Genomic DNA, 20,914 nt, shown 5'->3' with positions numbered 1-20,914 from the left:
AGTCCCTGTACTACCCACACCGTCCACAGATACTCTGGCCCCAGGTGTGTTAACTTCACATGTGAAATGCCAGACAGGGGTATTTGGACAGTTGGACACATGGGTGGTGGGTGGGTTGACTGTTAATGTGGCAAAAGTGATCTGTGAGCATGCATGACAATATAGTTTGTTGCATTATTGATGTGTGACTTACCCGACTCGACTCCCCGAGGTATTCCTGTCAAGCCCACAAGATGCAGAATGGCCTTGCAAGACCTTCTCCTCCCTTGATGTGAACTGTGGGGGGGGAAGTTGGGGACCACTGCCAGTCTTGAGGACCACCAGCTGGTGCCTGGCGGCTGACATGGAACGCACCTTCCCCTGAGGTCATTCCACTGCTTCCTGATGTCACCCCCTATGAGCGGGTAGCTGCCTACAGAATTCACCAGGTTGACTTTTCTTTGCTACATTTCCATTTAACTTGCAATTGTAGTCTGCTTCCCTTGGGCTCCAAATGAGTGTGGCTCTGCTCTGATAACCACCATGACTCTTAACTCGTCATCTATGAAACAGGGATGTTTGTGGGGTGACATGGTGGTGGTAGACAAGACTAAAATAGGATGATGGGGTGTAGGTGCTGTGTGATGAGGGGTGATGGTTAGTAAATGATGTGTAGAAGTCCTATTTTGTATGGTGGGTGTGTTGTGAGGGTATGGGATAAGTGCTATGTGAAGGTTGGAGGGGGCCTAATCTATGGTACTGTGTCTCTGATTTGGGCTCTGGCTTCTATGTGTGACATTGTAAATGCAAAGGATTGTGGTCTATTAAGGGGCATGTTTTATAGTGAAGTTTGTAGGTGTGTCGGGTGTGTGAATATGTGTCAGCTCTGTGGAATTTGAATCCATCCAATGTGGTATTGTGTGTTACTGTGGTGACCGCTGACTGCCACGGTTTCCACCACCATTAGTAAACTGCCATTGCTGTACTGCCATTGTGATTTGTGAATTGAAATACGAAAGGTGGTTGGTTGATGTGCTCGTGGTGCTGGTGGTTGGACCTCCTATTTTCCACCCTCCAGAGTCCTGGCGGTGTTGGTTTATGGCCTTTGTGTTGACAGTCCTGGCTAATCAATTCGCAATACGGAGGTCCGTGAGACCTCCAACCTTTGGTGGCCGCCAATATGGCGGTCTGGCAGTCAGACCGCCAAAATCATCATGCGGTCCTTTATGCCTTTATGTAAGTCTCCCCTAAGGACGGCCTATAGAGGACTATGGCAGGAAGATGTATTTTGTTAATTAAGACATATATACTTTGATATTTCTTAAAAGCAATACTTTCAAATTGTTGTTTTGTTGTAAATAAAGTTAGTAGCCCCATTGGCTAGCAAAGGGTAGGCATCCCAACCCAGCTAAATTCTGATTGGGACAACCAAACTGGGTCATGTAAGGTAGCAAATGAATCATGGCATTAAACCCGACCCGATGCCCAGGTTCAAATTAATACCATTACTGAAGGTAAGCAACTATTAGAAAGTTGCCAGTCTGCGCTCAAGCTAAACCAATGGCCTCACAAAGGCCCTGGCACACAGACAGGTTTTTGACTGTCTGGGAAGATGTGTGAATGACTCACAGGAACAAAGGCACTTTCCATGGAGAGAGGTGTCACCTCTTCCCCAGGATGGCCACTTGAGGCTTCAAAGGTGAAACAGCCTTTATGAGAGAAGTAGCACCAACACTACTGAGCAGGATACCTTTTGCTCCTGCAGACAAAGTGTAGATATGATCAAGGAGGGAAAACTCTAGGGTGGGCTAACAAGCTCCTATTGACCAAGGAAAGGGTCAGGAATGTGGCATTCTGGGATAACCAGATGGCACACATCACAGGAACTTCATCAATAGGTAGAAGGGGACTCAGCGGCCAATTGGCTAATGATCATATGGTCTCCTTAGTGGACTTTACTCAGATAAATATAGCACCCCGTGCACTCTGACCCTGATATCATGCTTGAATCAGAGAGAAAACTGGAGAATGACTGCACGGCTGCTTTTGAACCCACACGAAGAGAGGCTGCATGCTCGGAAGGAATGCAACTGCTGCACTTTGAGTTAGGAAAGTGTGGACTGTGCCTATGGCTCCTGGCTCCAGAAACTGTTGATTCTTGACAGACAACAACTGCAGTGACTCCAAGGATCAGTTTGCTGATCTTCAGGGACCAAAGAGCTGAAGTTGCCCTAATTGGCAAGTTGGTAACCACCACAAATGTTTTGCTGCTACCAGTCTCTGGGCTCATAAGAGGACAAATCTGAGGTAGCCAAAAGTGGCACCCAAGTCTGCCTGGACTGCTATCAGAATCTGGCTTCATTGCACCCCAGGGAAATTATCCCCCACCAACAGATTTTGCCCCAACTGTGGTGTAGACTGACCAGTAGCCCAGGATCAGCAGGCGTGCTACTGCAACCATGGAGGACTTCAAGGAACCCTGACCTCTCTGTCCAAGATAACCCCACTCCACCTGTGGACCAAGGAGAGCACACAAAGACACCCTTGTCGTCAGCAATACAACTGGAGCATCCTTTGAGCATTTTTTGTTTGCATCTCTCAGCATTAGGACCACTCCATTGTCGTCTATTTCGGTTGTCCTGTAAAGTTTGAATTTTGCTTCAAAATGTGGCCAGGTAACTGCCCAAAGTGTCCATTATAGCCTCCTAGACCTCTGTCCTACTAGAATTGGCCACCCAACCTGTACTGAAGCAGTCACACTACCTGGTTCAAACCTTTTAAAGATTTCCAAGGTTTTTGTTGACCAATGCTTGTTTGCAGTTGAATTTAAAAGGAATAATATTTTTAAAAATCTGTATCTTCTGAATCCCCAGTGGATTTTTGTTTATCAAGGTCTCTAAAAATTCATAACAACATTCATAAATCTATAATCTGATTTTATAAATTGGTGTCTTCTTTTTTTGTGTGTCGTTGCGTTCCTATTTCATTGTTTGGTGCTGTTGCATGTTTTACACATTGTTCCCTTGCTAACCCTTACTGCTCATAACCACAGCTACCCAGCATTGATCTTAAGGTGAAGTAAACGTACCTGACTGGACCCAAGATGGTATTTGTGATTGTACTGCACAACAAGGCATCCAGCCATTATAGAGTACACCCAGATCCGCACACAAGCCAAATTTTGCCAACCATCGGGTTGCAGAGTTTTTTCTTATGTGCATCTCGCCAGTGGTAAGTTGCCATGCATGGGAAAGAACTGGCATCCCAAAGCCTCCTTTTTGGATTTTCTCACTGCAAACCGCCACTCGAGTAGTAAATCTACTCAAGCGGCATCAAAAGCAACTTGAGCAGCAGCAGCTTCTGGTGCAATACATGGTGCCATTCTCACAGATTTTGTAGCACAGCACAAGCCCCTAGCACTAAAAATCAGCATGGGCCGTGCAACGTTTGGATTTCTGCTCATTCTCAGACCTCCACAGAACCTTACAGAGCTTTGCAAGTTTTTGCCCATGTAAGCAACCTCATTCTCAGTGGCCTCTGTATACTGATTGTGTAGTTCACTAAATTCTCAAAGGGTCACTTTAGTACTGTCATTTTCAAACAGCATCTAATCTGCAGCAAAAGCCATCTTGAGTTGTTTTATAGGGTTCATAATGATCTCAATACACTGGCCTGTTAAGCAATTGAGATACCCCTGAGGTAGCTCTTGAAGGTCTCTCAGACCGTAGTGAACACAGAGATCAAACCCACATTTATAGCAAAGAGTTTTTTAATTGTCATGTCTGCAGGAAAAACAGGGTCACCAAGCACAGCAGAGAGGAAACACGAGGGTCACAAGCAATGCAAAGGGTCAGACAGATTTGATGTTAAGAGGACTAGGGAGAGGTCAGATACGGTTGGTTGCAGAATCTCTAGAGGCTGCACCCTGAAAGCTAAGTCATTGGATAGTTGTCAAAAAGCAATTCAGGAGTAGGTGTCATGTGCAGACGAGTCAAATTAATATGTCCACTTGCCATTCCACATAGCTCACCAAGTATCTGCTAATCCATTAGAATCCAGAATTTTTTCGAACTTAGTCACTGTGTTAGGGTCACTAAGACAAGGGTCTAGGATAAGGTTAAAATCTTCACAGTCACTGTCAACACCATTTCTAAAAATGGCTAACAAACATCAGCAGTGGTTACAGCTTATGTCTGCCACACACTGGCTGCAAACCAATACCCACAAATCATTGCAGCTGACCAATCTCCATCTTTATCCCTCTCCCAACCTTTTCCTCACTATCTAGGGATAATGGCCGGTGGTACATTTCGATAGTCATGCTAATCACAAAGCAGTATAATTACCCACTACTGCCCTATGTAAAAAATGAAGTCTGATTCAATAGCCACACCTCAATTTCAAAGGTTATGCAATGCAGATAATGCCTTGTCACCACATTGTCTGCTTCTTGCAAAATAATGAGGGTAGAAAAATATTGTTACTCTCAGGACTGTCCAAACAAGCCACTAAAACATGGATCGTTTATTGAGAAACAACTTTGAATTTATGTGCAGTTTTTATGGGCATGGCATTATTTACTACAATTATACAAACCGGAAAACCAAACCCTACACTATTTTGCCTAATATGACCATTTTGTTACAGTATTTTCACCTAACACATAACACAAAACAAATATCCCAATCATAGTAAGTGCATCATCTATATTCTTAGATATAACATAATAAAGAAATAGACATACAACTGCTTCACCACATCAACATATCTGTTTTCTTACATTTTGGGGAAACTAATATTTATGAATTATGTTACAATTTGCATTGAAATATTGCATTTAATGTTACATATAAGAGGATACAAATTAATGACTAGCTTGTGAGTCACAGTCCTCTCCTCTCACAGAAGTTAAAGTTAATGGGATTTTACACCAGTCAAAGACGTATGCATTCAACATGGCATGATGATGTTTTCATCTTACAGTAGACAAAGCTTCATATTATTTATTGATAGTAGTATTATCTATTATTTTACCTGCACAGTATAGGATAATGCCAAGCCTTTGGATGAAGTGCTGACTGTTGATGGAGGAGTGAGAACCACAAACAGAGCTACTGTTACTGTTACAAGGTTAACAAGGAACTCCGTTCTCAGCGATAACCACCTCATTGCACAGTTAAATAAGAGGTAATGGCAAGAGTTGTCATCATTTAACAGTTTAAATCTGTAATGAAAAACAACATGGTTAACTTTACTTTTTGAAACAAACCAATGCTAGATGTAATTCTTACAAATCTGTACAGGCTCTGTTATATTATGGTGTGATTTAAAGAGCATGTAGTCTTGAAAGTATTTCACAATGTATTAATTAAGTGTTCTAATTTTTGCACTATATCTATTTGCATATTACTCTTCTTCCTATGCAGATTGTCTATGATTAGTGCAAACAGTATCTACATTTATTTCAATTAAAACGTATAACCGTATAAACAATCAGTAACAACAACCCTTGTAGTCAAAAATTTTAAAAGATCATTATAGAATCATAAATCACATTAGTTGAAATTTTGATTGACCATGTATCATGTGTATCATGTGAACAAGATCGTAAAGGTTTTTGGATATATTCTTATTAACTGGACTACAGATGAAGAGCAGAACTAAAACCAGAACATTCACTTTCTATTTAAGCATTTAAAAGCGGCATCCTTGTATTACATACAGATGCATATACACACATTATTATTAAACATACATAGGCAATTAGTTACATTAAAGCTCAGTTCCAAGATCTGATTGGGACAAAATGGATTTTTTTATTTAAAAAAATAGTTTTTATTATAGATCAGTGGGATCTTTAAAAAGTGTTTTTCAATTGTGGGGCATTTTTTGGGTTCTTCACTTGCGAGTATGTTAGAATATCGGTAACAAAAATATTGTTGAGGTTAATATCATTCACAAAAATATTGCTCTATTGGGTGTAGATTTTATATTATCTACAAAGGAGTGATATTTTTATAAACAATATTTAGGACACAATGTTTCAATGAGATGATATTTAGACTAGTTTATTCTTGCCCCCATACAATGCGTGGTCTAGAACTCTTTAATTTTGTGTACATTTCCACTGTTTTCTGTCATTTCTTCATTTGGTTTCCAAGTGCATTGTTATGCAAATGATAGCTCAGTTTACTTTTTGTTTCTAAACATTAATGGGGTCATTACGACCCAAGCAGTCGGTGGAAATATGGCGGTACATACCGCCAACAGGCTAGCAGTACTTACCGCAATATTATGACATTGGCGGGTTACAGCTGCCGGGCTGGAGATATCCATCTCTAGCCTGCATGCCGTCACTGTTCCACCTGCAGGATTATGACCCCACCTCCCACCATGGTTTCCATGGCGTTCGTAACACCACGAAAACCATGGTGGTAGGCACTACAGGGAATTCCTTCCCTGTTACTGATAGGGGTCGACCCCCCTTCCTCTTCAGGTACCCCCCTACCTCTCCATAGCCCTCCACCCCCATATATTCACACCCCCTTCTCACACACACACGCATACACACACCCATTCCCACATGCTTCCACACATGCATACATCCATTCACACACACATCCATCCGCACACACTTTCATACATACACACAGCCACGCATTCAGATAACAGAAACATGCATGCACTCACACCTCCATGCATGCACACACGCATTCAACACGCAACACACACCCGCATTCATGCACACACATACATGCACGCACCCCCATACACACCAACAACACCCCCCTCCCCTGTCAGAGACCCGACTTACCTGGATCCATGGGGTCCTCTGGCAGGATATGGGATGGGGTGCTGCTGTCACCAGCAGGGCCCACCAGCAGAACACCGCCAGGCTATATCATTGGTCATAATATGGCTGGCGGCGTTCTACTGGGGAGGCGCTGCTGGTGGTAGCAGCACCACCTTCCGACCATCTGCTGGCATGACCACAGCCAGATTTCTGCCATTCTTGTGGCAGAAATCCAGCTGTGGTCATAATACTGCAGATGGCTGGTAGACGGGGCGACGGTCTTTTGGCGGCCATTGCCACGGCTGTAGGCGGTTTTTACCGCCAATCTCAAAATGAGGGCCTAAGTGTTTCTAATCATTCTCGCCACTCGTATTGTTTCTCTGCTATTGAATCTTGGATGTTTTTTTATTTTCTCTGTTTAAGCCCCTCAAAAACAGAAGTACTATTCTTTCCCTGTCTGAGACATATTTGTGTCTCTCTTCCAAGTTTTCAACCTTCTCTTATTGCTCTAACGACTCCCACCCATAATTTAGGCATTCATTTTCACACTTCTTTGGCTTTTCAAGAATATTTTTTTTTGGGTGCCGACACATATTGCCTTTGTCTATATTATACCAAGACAATAATTCTTTCTCCCTTTTCTACTAAAAACTCTTATTCAGTCATTTGTTCTTTCATGCCTGTATTGCCACTGCTATCTGTTTACAGGTCTTTGATAATATGCTCATCTTCCTCTTCAAACTAATCTTTATTTTTCCGTTTACTTACTATTTGGTCTCAATAATTCAGTTCATATTAAACCCTATCTAACTTGTTTTCACTCGTTAGACATTTGACATTTATTTCTCACACATGCATTGAACTGTCACTTGCTCCTTATTTTTTCTCCAATTGAATTCATGACCACCCAGTGACTTTTGTTCATTTGGTGAAGGTCTTCTCATCTGTTGTCTCTCCTTCCTCCCAGTTTACGTTTTTCTTGTTACTCAGTCCAAGAATCCACAATGTGGTGAGTTGCTTTCACCTTCTAGAATTTGTATATCTGTCTCCGACATGCCTGAAACTAGGAAGAGGCTTGGGTAGAAACCAGCAGGTAGGGTGAGTAAGCAGCTATATATAACCCTTCTTGCCTTGCCCCAGTGCAAGCGTGATGGAATTTCCCTACTGCATTGCTCAAGTGTAGATGACTTAATTTTTTTTTTTTTACACGGTTTTTCCTACAAGTGTTGAGGAAGTTCAATCTCTCCTTAAGATGTCCAGGAATGTAGGTTTTTTACAAATAACCTTCCCTTACTGTACCCAGAAGTGAGAATGGGGATTAATGCCCCCATGACAGCCTCACCGTGCTCAAGAGTGAGAGTGGAAAAATGCCCTATACTCCTTACACTGGACAAGTGTAGGCCACTCCCTACTCAAGAGAGGGAAATGCCCTATTTTCTTCTGCATGGATTGTCCAAGTGCAAGGGGCTCCATACTCAATCCCCTCTCTTTGTCCAACAGTTAAGGATGCTTTCAAGGGGTATCTAGGAGCAGCCTCACTCATCCGCAGCCTAGCAATGATGCAGGCCATGGAAAAAAGGTCAGCTGGTACCAGCACCTCCTCCCTGTTGGCAAATGGGCACAAGGGCCGGTGCCAGTTGTTGTGCTCCTTTATAGCTAGCAGTGACAGAGGACTGGGACAGCTGTCACCTTACACTCACCCATGTTTGCAAACAATGTGTAGGGACGAGTTACCCATCACTTCGTCTATTTGTGTGGTCTTTTTTGTGAGCCCCCCCACCCTTATTCTTCAACAAAGTGAGGTGTCATAGGAACTCTCACTACCTTTGCCTATCGTCAACTTGGGCAAGTTATGTTGACAAACTCCTTCTGCCCTTGGGCAAGATGGCATAATAAGTATACAAAACAGTGATAGATGTAATGCTTGAATTAATCTCAGCCTCTGGTAATCACTCAGGCCACTTCCTAATCCATCAGTATTTTGCACTCCAAACCACTTCAGTTTGGATCCAGCTGGATGCAAATCAGTCTACAACCTGCTTTAGTCGGAACAGTCCAGCCCAAACTACTAAGCCAAGTTCTCCCTGAACCAGAACACAAGCAACCCAGGACAGTTTTCCTTCTAGGTGTGGGCTCATCAGCTGGGTACAGCTTGGTTCCAGTGACTCGGTGTCCATGATTCCCACATCTGGGCATACCTGTCCCACTTTGGGTGACACAATAAGTATACAAAGCAGTGATGAATGCAATGTTTGAATTAATCTCAGCTCCTGGTAGTCACTCAGGCCACATCCCAATCCCAATGTGTCACTGGAACCAAGCTATACCCGGCTGATGAACCCACAATAAGGGAAAAAGTGGCCATGGGTTGCTTGTGTTCTGGTTTGGGGAGGACCTGGTGTGGCAGTTCGGGCTGGACTGTTCCCATTGGAGCAGTGATAAAATTAATTTGCATATATTGGGTCCAAACTGAGGTGGCATGGAGGCATGGTACACAAAACAACAATGGACTGGGTTGAGGCCAGAGTAATTACCAGTGGCTGAGTTGAATTCAAGCATTCCATCAATTGCTTTTTGTATCATGTAGTATGTCTCTCTAAGTGGGATCTGTATGCCCAGACTCGGGTCCTGTGCACACTGTATCACTGGAACCAAGCTATACCCAGCTGAGCCCACGAGGGCAAAACCGGTCCTTAGTTGCTTGTGTTCTGGTTCAGGGAAGACTTGGAGTGGCTGTTTGGGCTGGACTGTTCCCACTTGAGCAGGATCAAGCTTGATTTGCATATTGCTGAGTCCAAACAGAGGTGGCATGGTGGGCAAAAGAACAATGTTCTGTCCTGCAGCCCTGAGTAATTACCAGTGGCTCCATCACTTTTTGTATACTGTAGTATGTCACCCTAGGTGGGACGGAAATGCCCAGACGTGGGTCCTGTGCACACTGTGTCACTGGAACCAAGTTACACCCAGCTGATGAGTCCACCACAAGGGAGAAACCGGTCCGTGGTTGCTTGTGTTCTGGTTCGGGTAGGACCTGGTTTGGCAGTTCGGGTTGGACTGTTCCCACTGAAGCAAGGTCAAGACCGATTTGCATATTGCAGGGTTCAAACTGAGGTGGCATGATGTGCAAAATAATGATGGACTGGGATGCGGCTCTGAGTAATTAACAGTGGCTGAGATTAATTTATGTATTCCATCCATCACTTTTTGTTTACTGTAGTACGTCACCCTAGGTGGGTCAGGAATGCCCAGAAGTGGGTCCTGTGCACACTGCGTCACTGGAATCAAGTTATACCCGGCTTATGAGTGTAGGAAGGTACTATCTTTCTTGGCATGTTACCCCCAATTTCCACCCGTTTGTCAGTGTATTTTTACTGTCTCACTGGGATCCTACTAGTCAGGACCCCAGTGCTCATAGTTTGTGGCCTATATGTCTTGTCAGTATGCTTGACTGTGTCACTGGAGTTCTGCTAACCAGAACTCCAGTGCTTATGCTCTCTCTGTTTCCCAAATTTGTCACTATAGTCTAGTGACTCCAAATTCCTATTCAGATTGGCACACTGGACCCCCCTTATAATTCCCTAGTATGTGGTACCTAGGTACCCGGGGCATTGGGGTTCCAGGAGATCCTTATGGGCTACAGAATTTATTTTGCCACCCATAAGGAGCTCATACAAATACTCCTTCAGGACTGCCACTGCAGCCTGAGTGAATTAGTGCACACACTATTTCACAGCCATTTTTACTGCAGCAGGTAACTTAGAAGTCAACTATATGTCTAAATTCAGTTACTGAAGGCTAGGTGCACATTTACTGTGTGTGAGGACACCCTTGCACTAGCAAAGGTGCCCCCATGTTGTCCAGGACCAATTTCCCGGACTTTGTGAGTGTGGGGACACCATTATAAGCGTGCACTACATATATGTCAATACATATATGTAGCTTCACAATGGTAACTCCAAATATGGACATGTGAGGTGTCTAAGATTGTGAAATTGAACCCCCAATCCAAATCTGGTATTGGGGAGCCAATTCCACTAACCCTGGGGGCTCCACCATAGGCCCCCAGTACTGCCAGACCAGCTCTGTGAGATTTCCACTGCAGCCCCAGCTGCTGCCACCTCAAAATCAGGTGTCAGCCCTCCTGCGGTTTGAGAAGCTCAATCCCAGGAAGGCAGAACAATGCATTTCCTTTAGGAGAGGCATGTTAAACCTTCTCCCATTGGAAATCGGTATTACAGGCATGGGAGGGGTATCCTCCCAGAGCCTCTGGAAATGCTTTGAAGGGCACAAACAGTGCCCTCCTTGCATAATCCAGTCTACACTGGTTCAGGGACCCACAGTCCCTGCTCTGGCATTAAACTGGACAAAGGAAAGGGGGGTGACTACTCCCCTGTCCAACACCACCCCAGGAGTGGTGCCCAGAACTCCTCCAGAGTGTCCCTGGTGTTAGACATCTTTGGTCTGCAAAACTCCACCAGGACTCCTCTGCATCCTCTGCTTCAGCTTCTAACGTTAGATTAACCGCAGACTGCTCCAGGAACTGCTGTAACTGCAACAAAGTATCCAGAAAGGATACTGTGACCCTGCAACTTCAGCTCCAGCCAGCAACTGCAACAGTTTCCAGGTTGTGCACGCTCTGAGGACTTCATGTCTTCGTTCTACACTAGAAGGACCGAAGGAATCTCCTGTGGAGTGACTGAGTCACTTCCCTGCTTCAGCAGGCACCTCTCTGCAACAACAACTGGTACTCTGTGACTCCTCTCCTGTCAACGAGCGTGATCCCTGGAACACAGGTGGTGGAACGAAGTGATCCTGACTGTCCAAAAGTCCAGCTGTCCAAATTTGGTGGAGGTAAGAGCTTGCCTCCCCATGCCAGACAGTAGCCCTGTGCACCACGTCTTCTGCAGCTCCTTGAGCTTCTGTGCACTCCTTGCAAAGGTTCTTCATGAACAGTGTAGCTCAGGTCCCCAGTACTCTATCCTGCAACGCTCAGCTCCCTGAGTTGTTCTCCGGCAGCTTGGAATCCTTTTGTGTAGTGCTGCGACAACCACATTTTGCAACTCCTTTTACCCTGTGTCCTGGGACTCCTGTGGGTGCTGCCTTTTCTTCTGAGGGCTCTCTGGGCACAGGCAGCGCCTCTTTGATGCAAAACGCATCATTGCATGCACCAAGGCTTGTTGGTGGAATCCTGCGACAAAAACAGCCTGCATCCAAAGACTCAGCGTGGGACATCTCTTGCACCAAGCATGAACCCGCAGCTGTCTTCATTGGTGCATTTCTGTACTTTTCTTCTAAAGATTCTAAGGACAGGCAGTTTTAAAGTTTCAAAAGCATGAAAAGTGGTGAAAGTTAGAAAAACTTCAGCTCTTTGGAACAATGTTTCTTGGTGGAGTTGTTCCAGATTGCCTAAAGTAAAGAGGGAGAATTATGATGATTTTGATGATTTTACTAATCCTGATTTTGCAAGTGATTTGTGTAATTCTAAATTCATATTTTCATCTGATGTAACTAATGTTGGTTCTGTTTTCTTCGTGAATGGCAATTTGTCAATTTTGGAGGGTTCCAATGGTTCATCTATGCCTGCTTGGAATAATAGAAAGTGAACGAAAAAAAAAAATTTAAGCTACCCAAAAAATGTGATGATTTTGTTATACACTCATTGTTTTCATTTTATGTTTTTGTCTACGTTTTTCTAAACATTTTTGTTTTTATTTCTGTTGTTTCTGAATTAAAGGAGATGTCTGGTAATGTTGTAGTGGTTAAGTGCTTATCTATCTTGCTGTGTTCAGAATACTTATTTGTTTCGTCATTGGGTCTTGCATGATATTCTTTGAATGTGATTCCACATTCAATTGTACATTCTTGTTCAGTTGCTTACTATTTCCTCCGTGCATGGTTGCTCTAATAAATGCTGTTACTACATATTCATTTGTCTCCTGTGCTTACTACTCTCTATAAGGAGGCAGTGAGGAGTGTATGCAATAGGTAGAGGAAAGTAGAGGATCAGCCTTAGCATAAGGAAGAGTTTTGGTCTCTGCATGAGGTTGAGAAAAAGGAACCCAGTAAGTTTGGTAAAAGGAAGATGAAGAGGAAACAGTTCTCCAAGAGAGATAGGGTGTGTTTGGACAGCTAGGATATGGATGTCCTTAGTACCACAGAGGCAAATGGTGTCATTTGTAGTACATTGATGGGTGTCCATAGCAGTGCAGGAAAGATGCAGGGTATTCCAAGTCTGAACTAGATGAATACATTGCTACATAACTGAGAGTAATGGCTGGGATTTTGATAGTGTATAGAGTGAAGGATTTTGGGAAAGACCTTCAGGGTGAGTATATGCATTGTCTGGACTTGATTTCTCATTACAGACGTTGGTGGCCATTACATTATGTGAGTGAGTTTGTTATGCTTTGAATGTGAAGCTTTTTACACAAAGAGGCAAAAGGACTCCTTAGGTTGGAGTGTTCTTGGCCAGTAATTTACCATGAGGGGCGTGCTACTCCAGATTTGGTTTTGGAGCTGATCATTTTTGTTGGAAGAGTCACCTTCAGGGGTTTCTATTCTGCACTGGGTTCTTTCCTCAGAGGGTAAGGTCTGGAAGAGGAAGAGCTTTGCAAGGCAGAGCCCAACAGAATGGGCCATTAAAATTTAATTACAAGGACTATTGTTTTTGTTTTTCCATCAGAACGATGGGGAGAGATTGAAGAATTTAAAATAGAACTGAACAACTTTACAAATGATCAGTAGATCCTGGAGGCAGTAGATGGGTATGAGGCAGAACTCAGGTTAAGTCCTGTTCAGACAAAACAATGAAAGGGCCTGATTTTTTAGATAAGCAGATAGGGTGAACAGATGCAGAAGTGCAGCAAATGTGAGAACAGAGGGATTGTGAAGATTCCTGAGATTTCAGGACTTTAGTGACCTCAATATTTTCAGTAAAGAAAAAGAACAAGGGTTGGAGCCCAGCAACAAACTTGAGAAAATCAGCTGATTTGAGGAATACAGACACTTCACGATAGAGAATATCAATCTTTTGTGAGACATTTTGCAAAGATAAAGCTTGGTTGGCAAAGATGCTTGTTTATTCATATCTCTCAGGGAAGCAAAACAACCAAGAACCAGTCCAGTGCACCCTGCTCAACGCCCGCTCCTCATGCAAACATGCTATATATATCTGGGACTGCATCACCACCCATGATCCAGACATTGCCTTCATCATCGAAACATGGCTAACACCCTCCTCAGACCCCGACATCGCCATGGCCACGCCGATAGCTACAAGATCATAAACCGAGCCTGCACCAACAAACATGGCAGGGGCATCTCCATCATCTTCAAGGAAACCATCCAATGCACCATTACCAATGACAACCCAACAACACCAACTCCACTTCCCTCATGGAGATTCTCGGCAGCATCTGCCTCCCCCAAATGGTCATCAAACTCATGCACAAAGCCAGACACACACTGGACGCCATGTTCACTTCTAGTGACAGAATCAATTTTACCCACGTGACTTAACTCACCTGGACCGGCCGCGTCATCGTCCACTTTACCATCTCCAATTTCCAGCACACTACCTCCAAGCACCTCAGCAATCCCCATCGAAGCTGGGGAAAGGTAACCAAGACTCTATGGGCACAGGCCAAGGCACCGCACAACCCGAGCCCACGGCAGAGATCAACTTCAACCAGGTTGTCCAAAACTTCACCACCTGGATCACCAAATCCGCCGACAGAGTCACCCCGCTGAAACCTGATAAAAGCAACAACACCTCCAAGCCAGCAAGATGGTACCCTAGGGAGCTCAGAAACTCCAAACGTGACTGCCACTGACTCGAAAGACAGTGGCGGGTGACCAAGGGCACCTCCAACAGAACCACCTATAAGGCAGCACTCAAGAACTACCACCACCACATCAAGGCCGCAAAAAGCGCAGCAATCATTGCCTGCATCAACACCGTAGCCAATCACACAAAAGAACTCTTCAGAATCAAGGAATTATCTAACCCAATATCCACAGAGACCACCATCCACCCATCCCAGGAACTCTGCGATACCCTCTCAGACTTCTTCAACAGCAAGATCACCACCATATACAATTTTGACCCCCAACCCTCCACCTCCAGCCTAGACAACTTCTCTCAAGCAGCGAACACCAGCCACATGATAACCTCCTGGTCCACAATTACCAAACTGACCACAACAGCCATCATGTCATCCATCCACTCCGGGGCACCCACCGTCCCCTGCTCCCGCTGGCTCTTCAACCTTGGAGCCAACTCTATTAGCACAGAACTAACTCATAGCCTCAACACCTCCATCTCCACTGTAACCTTCCTGGATGAATAGAAGCACACAGAGGTCACACCCCTTCTTGAGAAACCCTCCACTGCCCCAGTGACCTCAAAAACTGCAACCAATCTCCCTGCACCCCTTCTTTGCCAAAGGCTCAAGAAAGCAATCAGCCAACAGCTCACCATCTACCTCGAACGAAAACACCTTCTGGACACCTCACAATCAGGATTCCGGGCCAACCACAGCACGGAGACTGCACTGATCGCCTCGATGGATGACATCAGGACCCTCCTCAACCGAGGAGAGTCGGCAACTCTGATCCTTATGGACCACTCCACAGTGTTCAATACAGTCTCCCACTACTCTCTCCTCAACAGACTCCACAACATAGGCATTCAACAAAATACACTTAAGTGTATCGCCTCTTTCCTCTCAGGCCATACGCAGAGCATCCGCCTTCCTCCCTTCACTTCTACACCCAAGAACATCACCTGCTATTCAACATCTACATGACCCCCTCACATACATCGTCAGATCCTACGGACTTAATATAGTTTCCTACCCCGACGACACTCAACTAATCCTCTCACTCACCGAAGACCCCCACAACACCAAAGCCAACTTCCGCAACGCCATGACCAGCGTAGCAAAATGGATGAAAAACAGCTGCCTCAAACTAAACATTGACAGAACAAAAGTCCTGATCTTCAAGAAGAACACCTCTGTATGGGACCACAGCTGGTGGCCAGCAGAACTCAGACCAATGCCCTCTCCATCAGACCACGCACAAAACCTCAGCATCATCCTCGATTGCCAACTATCCATGAATCAACAAGTAAACTCAGTTGCCTCCTCCTGCTTCTACATCCTCCCTATGCTCTTCTGAATATTCAACTGGCTCCATACTGACATCAGAAAGACAGTCACACACCTCCAGGTCACCAGCCGCCTTGACTATGTCAATGCTATTTATGCCCGAGTGTCCTCCCAGCTACTGAAAAGTCTTCAGATTCTAAAGAACACCGCAGCCAGACTCATCCTCAACCTCCCTAAGCACACAAGCATCACCCCACACCTCAGGATCCTTCACTGGCTCACTAAACCTCGTCCCCCCCACATCCATCACAGCCACAGCAGAGGACACTCCTGCTCCTACACAGCAGCCAAGTCCTGGAACAGCCCACCCCTCCATCTCTGAACAGCTCCCTCCTTGGTAGACTTCAGAAAGAGACTCAGGACATGGCTTTTTGATGGTAACACACCACCTTCAGTGCCTAGATACCCTTAGCGGTGATAGTGCTGCACTTTACAAATTCTATGATTGATTGACTGATTGAGATATGTTCAGTTCAGGTGAGCTATCTTAATTTGTGTGTCTCAACTGTAGCCTAGTATCAACCCCTTTGTACTTTACAAAGATTCTGAGGCCAGTAGCTGCTTTTTCTCATAGATGGAGGTGCTCAACTGGTTACGTAGGCAGGGCTGTCTGCTCTAAAACATCTTGAGAGAACACTGGGCAGATAAAATGCCCTGTTTTAAATGGACAGTGCATCGTCTGTGCGGTATATAATTGATTGGGAGGGAGCACATCTCACAATTTGACCAAGTTAGCAAAGGAATTGAGATGTTTTTGCCTGGAGCACAAAATTGGTTTAGTAGCAAAGTATCTGTGTGATAGAATTGAATTCCTGTTATTTGAGGAAGTACAGCTATCCGAGTCTCGTAATGTTTTGTAAATTGGAGGACGAGTGAGGTCGTATCACATCTGTCTTGTCAGAGAGATGCTCCATTTGCAGACACATTCCAGAAGCTGGGGTGTCGGACACATTTCAACAGGGCAGATGGGTATTGAGGGGTATCAAAGGCTATGCCTCCCTCCATTTGCCATTATTCAAAGGGCTCTTTAGATAGTTTGAGAGATTAGGTGTCAGTTAGTATTACTGACTCAGTTTTGGGTAGTCAAACCATGGTGTCCATTGGTGTGATAGAGCTAGTAGTGGGAGATACATGATTAATTCAGAATTTTCTGGGTTTGCTTACAAAGCTAGAAGGAGAGAGGGATCCTTTGATATCCAGTGGTGTTCTGAGCATTCATGTATGGAAGCTATAAGAGGGATGAGGGTTCACAGCCTCTAAGAGACTCCTGGGTTCCATGGACACAGGAAATACATAGAAGGGCATGGAAGGCCTGGGTCTCTTAGTGCCTGGAATGGTCTTTAAGTTCCTTGGAGACAAAGCTGTTGATTTGTTAAAATTTCTATCTGCTTTTTTTTTTTTTACTTGAATCTTTTTATTGTTATCAAGTTTTCCATTTAACATATTTGGGTGCAATAACAGTTTGAAAACCACAATATAGACATATGATTTGGATACAGAATTTGTGCATTCAAACATACTTACATATAATAAGTTTAGCGAGGAACTGCGTGTGGTTTACATGGATTATATCCACGGGCACCAACAAAGTATTAGTGGGTTCATTGTGTATAGCAAATATATATAAGACAACATTAGGCTGAAATTCAGCATTCCCGGCCTGTCAGTTGTTTTCTCATAGATCATGAGCTCCTGCGAGGTAGCTGCTCAGTAGGATGTGCATGCAAATAGCAGTTTATAAACCTGTAGATACAGCTTGGTTATACTGTAGGGAAAACAGTATAACTCATGAAACAGATAACAAACATGGAATCCGGTCTTAACATCTCCCAACCCCAGCCCATGGAGGCCTCCCATCGCCGCTGCTCATTTGTCACTCCATTCATACCCAAGGATCGTCATTGATATGGTCTGTTAGTAGCTGAGCCGGATTATCAGTATCCCTTCTAAGCAGACACAACGCCAAAGGCTCTTTAAGGTGAGTAGAGCTTCTTGAATGCCACTCTGCATCAGCCTTTGTTCCAGATAAACTCCCTTATTCTGGTTTCAAACTCTCTAAAGCAACTGGTTGGGACATAGTATGGTAAATTGGAGAAGAAGTAGAGCAGGCGAGGGAGTACCACTATCTCCAGGAGGGCAATCCTCCCTGCTACTGAGAGTGGCAGTGTCTGCCAGAAGTGCATCGGGGAACGGACAGACGACACCGTCTGTCGGAGGTTTCCGTCATGCAGGTCCTCCTCTTCGTGGAAGATGTGTATACCCAAATATCGGAATGTTCTGGGTTGCCATGGTACCCGAACTCCAGAGAAGTACAGGTGCGGGTCTGGTAGGTCAAGGTCGAAGGGGAAGAGGCAAGATTTCGCCCAGTTGACACGTAATCCAGATAATGTAGCAAAGTGCTGCAGAATGTCCACAATTTCAACAGGGACATTATCAATGTCTCTGAGGTACAGGAAAAGATTGTCTGCATATAAAGGTATAACGAGGGGGTCATCGCCTAGCAGGATGCTCCATGCCTCTCCTCTCCTGTGAAGCTCTGCAGCCAAAGGCTCCATTGCCAGAGAGAACAGCAGCAGAGAAAAGGGGCACCCCTGCAGAGTGCCCCTTCCCAACTCCACCGGCTCAGAGATGATCGTGCTGACCTTGACCCTAAATCGGGGCTGAGTGTACAACAGTCTCACTATGTGCAGGAAATGAGGGCCATAACCAAATCGCTGCAGGGACTCAAACAGGTAAGACCACTCCAACGAATCAAAGGCTTTCTACAGATCGAGAACCAGACAGCCTACACGAGGCCAATTCTGTGTTGAATATCTCATGAGTTCTGGTCCAGGTGCAACAGAGGTGTCAGTTGCAATGCCAAGGCCTTGCCCAGGGTTTTGTAGTCAGTATTGAGCATCGCTAATGGTCTATCGGAACCCAACTCCGATGGGTCCCTGCCAGGCTTAGGAGGGGACACCAGCAACACTTCTCATTGTGATGCAGACAAAGATGTTTCCTGTGAGGCCTCCTCGTAGAGACTGAGAAGGCGGGGTGCTAGTACTTCGGAAAAAGATTTATAAAAGTCGGAGGGAAAGCCATCAGGACCTGGGGTTTGGCCTGCTGCCAAAGCGTGATTGCTATCCTGCACCTCAGCCAGCAACAGGAGTTACTCCAATTCCTCCCACTGGCCGTCCGTCAGTCGAGGCAAAACAGTCAGGGAGAAGAACTCATTGTAGCCTGTCAAGTCTGTTATCACAGATGAGGGGTAGAGTGTGTCATAGTATCGTGTGAGTTCAGAGTGTATTTCCTGCGGGGTGTGGAGCATACTCCCCACTGCTGAGCGGAGTTCCATAATAGGGCCGCAGTCTTGTTCTTGACGGATTAGCCAAGCCAGTAATTTCCCTGATCGGTCGGCAGAGGCATGGGTACGGGCCGAATGAGCTGCATAGTTTAAACAGGGCAATCGCTCCAAGAGGGATATATGTTCTGCTCAGGCGGACGAGAGTCGGTGAGCAGCTGAGGAGTGTTGGGCAGCATTTTGTTCAGGTTGCATCAGGGACCTCTCCACACGAGTCAGGTCGCGTTTGATGGATTTGCGTAAGTTCCCTTGCGTTCTCATACAATGTCCTCTGGTAAAGACCTTGAATGCTTCCCACTCAACAAGACCAGAGGACGCTGTGCCGTTGTTATATTAAATACATTCGGGAAGCGATGCTTTTAACACTGCATCCTCCAACATTTCTGGGCGAAGACGCCAGGTGGGAATGATCGGAAGAGACGCGTCCCAGCCCAATTGAAAGAGCTGTGGATTATGGTCTGAGTGAGTGCGACCTAAATAGTAAGTCATCAGTACAGCGGGGTACAGGTTGGGTGTGCATAAAATTCTATCAAGACGGACATGCAGTTGCCAGCTCTGGAGCCAATTCTTAAATGTGCACGCAGTCGCCACAGTAGGCGCAGTGGGCAATGGAGGGAAGGAACGGTTCAGATGGGGATGCAGTGCACTATTAAAGTTGCCCCCTAACAGCCAGGGAAGATCACCGCAACGAGAAAGGGAGCTGGACAATGCGTGGAAAAAGGAGGCTTGGTCTGTATTCGATGCGTATATGGACCCCAATACCATTGCTTGGCCAGCAGGACATAACGCCCTTATGCATCAAAGGTCTGATCCTCCATAACAAATGGAGTGGCCGGTCTAACCCAGATTAGTGTTCCCCTGGCATATGAGGAATAGCCTGTCGTGAAAAGTTGCCCTCGCAAACGCCGATGGTGTCTGACAATTTCAGGCTGTGCAAGGTGAGTCTCCTGTAAGAGCGCTCTATGGATTGAGTGTCTCTTAAGATATGAAAATATGGAATATCTGCATGCCAGCGTGTGTATGCCATGCACATTCCATGTGAGAATATTGGTGGGTTTGTGGTGGGTCAGTAACTCGGAAGTGGCTCTCAGTCTCACTTCCAGGAGTGCAGGACAACATGCAGTCAACGATAGGACCCTCGCAAGGAGGAGGGCGAAGGAAATCCAGACTCCATTCTAAAACATTGAACTACAACTTAAGACCAAAGACTGGTGTAAAAGTAACTTGAAGGAATCCCATTAGAGCAGAGGGACAACTGGCATCTGCCCAAACAAGTCAATTTGCCTATGTGGTGTAACAGATGCGAGAGAGTGGCTCCCACAAGTGGGGGTTTGGAGGGAGGGAGGTGGCTGGTGTTTGGTGTAATCTAGGATGTAATCCCTAACCCAATATAAGCGCAGGTTACCAATGTCTATAGTATATAGTATTCAGTGTAGGGGACAGGAGGTAGGATGCTGCCAAGCAACAGTCTCTGGCCAGCAAGGGTGCCAAGACCACGGATACCCCAGCAAGATCCTAGCCAAGGTTATACAAACACCCAGAAAGCTGGAATGGTAGATAGCAAAGTGCAGCTCTCCTGATACCGCTTGCCATGTCATCATCAGTCGAGTAAGTGTCATACGTGTGTCAGCT

General features: G+C 45.2%; 1 protein-coding gene across 1 annotated transcript in view; it reads right to left on the bottom strand.

Moving 5' to 3' along the window:
* Positions 1-20,914, bottom strand: part of ABCC12 (ATP binding cassette subfamily C member 12) — a 599,698-nt gene that overhangs the window by 227,703 nt on the left and 351,081 nt on the right. Inside the window, exon 23 of the mRNA XM_069217731.1 lies at positions 5,014-5,203. Within this exon, the coding sequence (XP_069073832.1) occupies positions 5,014-5,203 (190 nt within the window). The remainder of the gene's footprint in view (positions 1-5,013; positions 5,204-20,914) is intronic.

This window comes from Pleurodeles waltl, chromosome 12 (assembly GCF_031143425.1).
Source record: "Pleurodeles waltl isolate 20211129_DDA chromosome 12, aPleWal1.hap1.20221129, whole genome shotgun sequence".
In the NCBI taxonomy this organism is placed as follows: domain Eukaryota; kingdom Metazoa; phylum Chordata; class Amphibia; order Caudata; family Salamandridae; genus Pleurodeles; species Pleurodeles waltl.
This window is presented reverse-complemented; position numbering and strand designations above follow the sequence as displayed.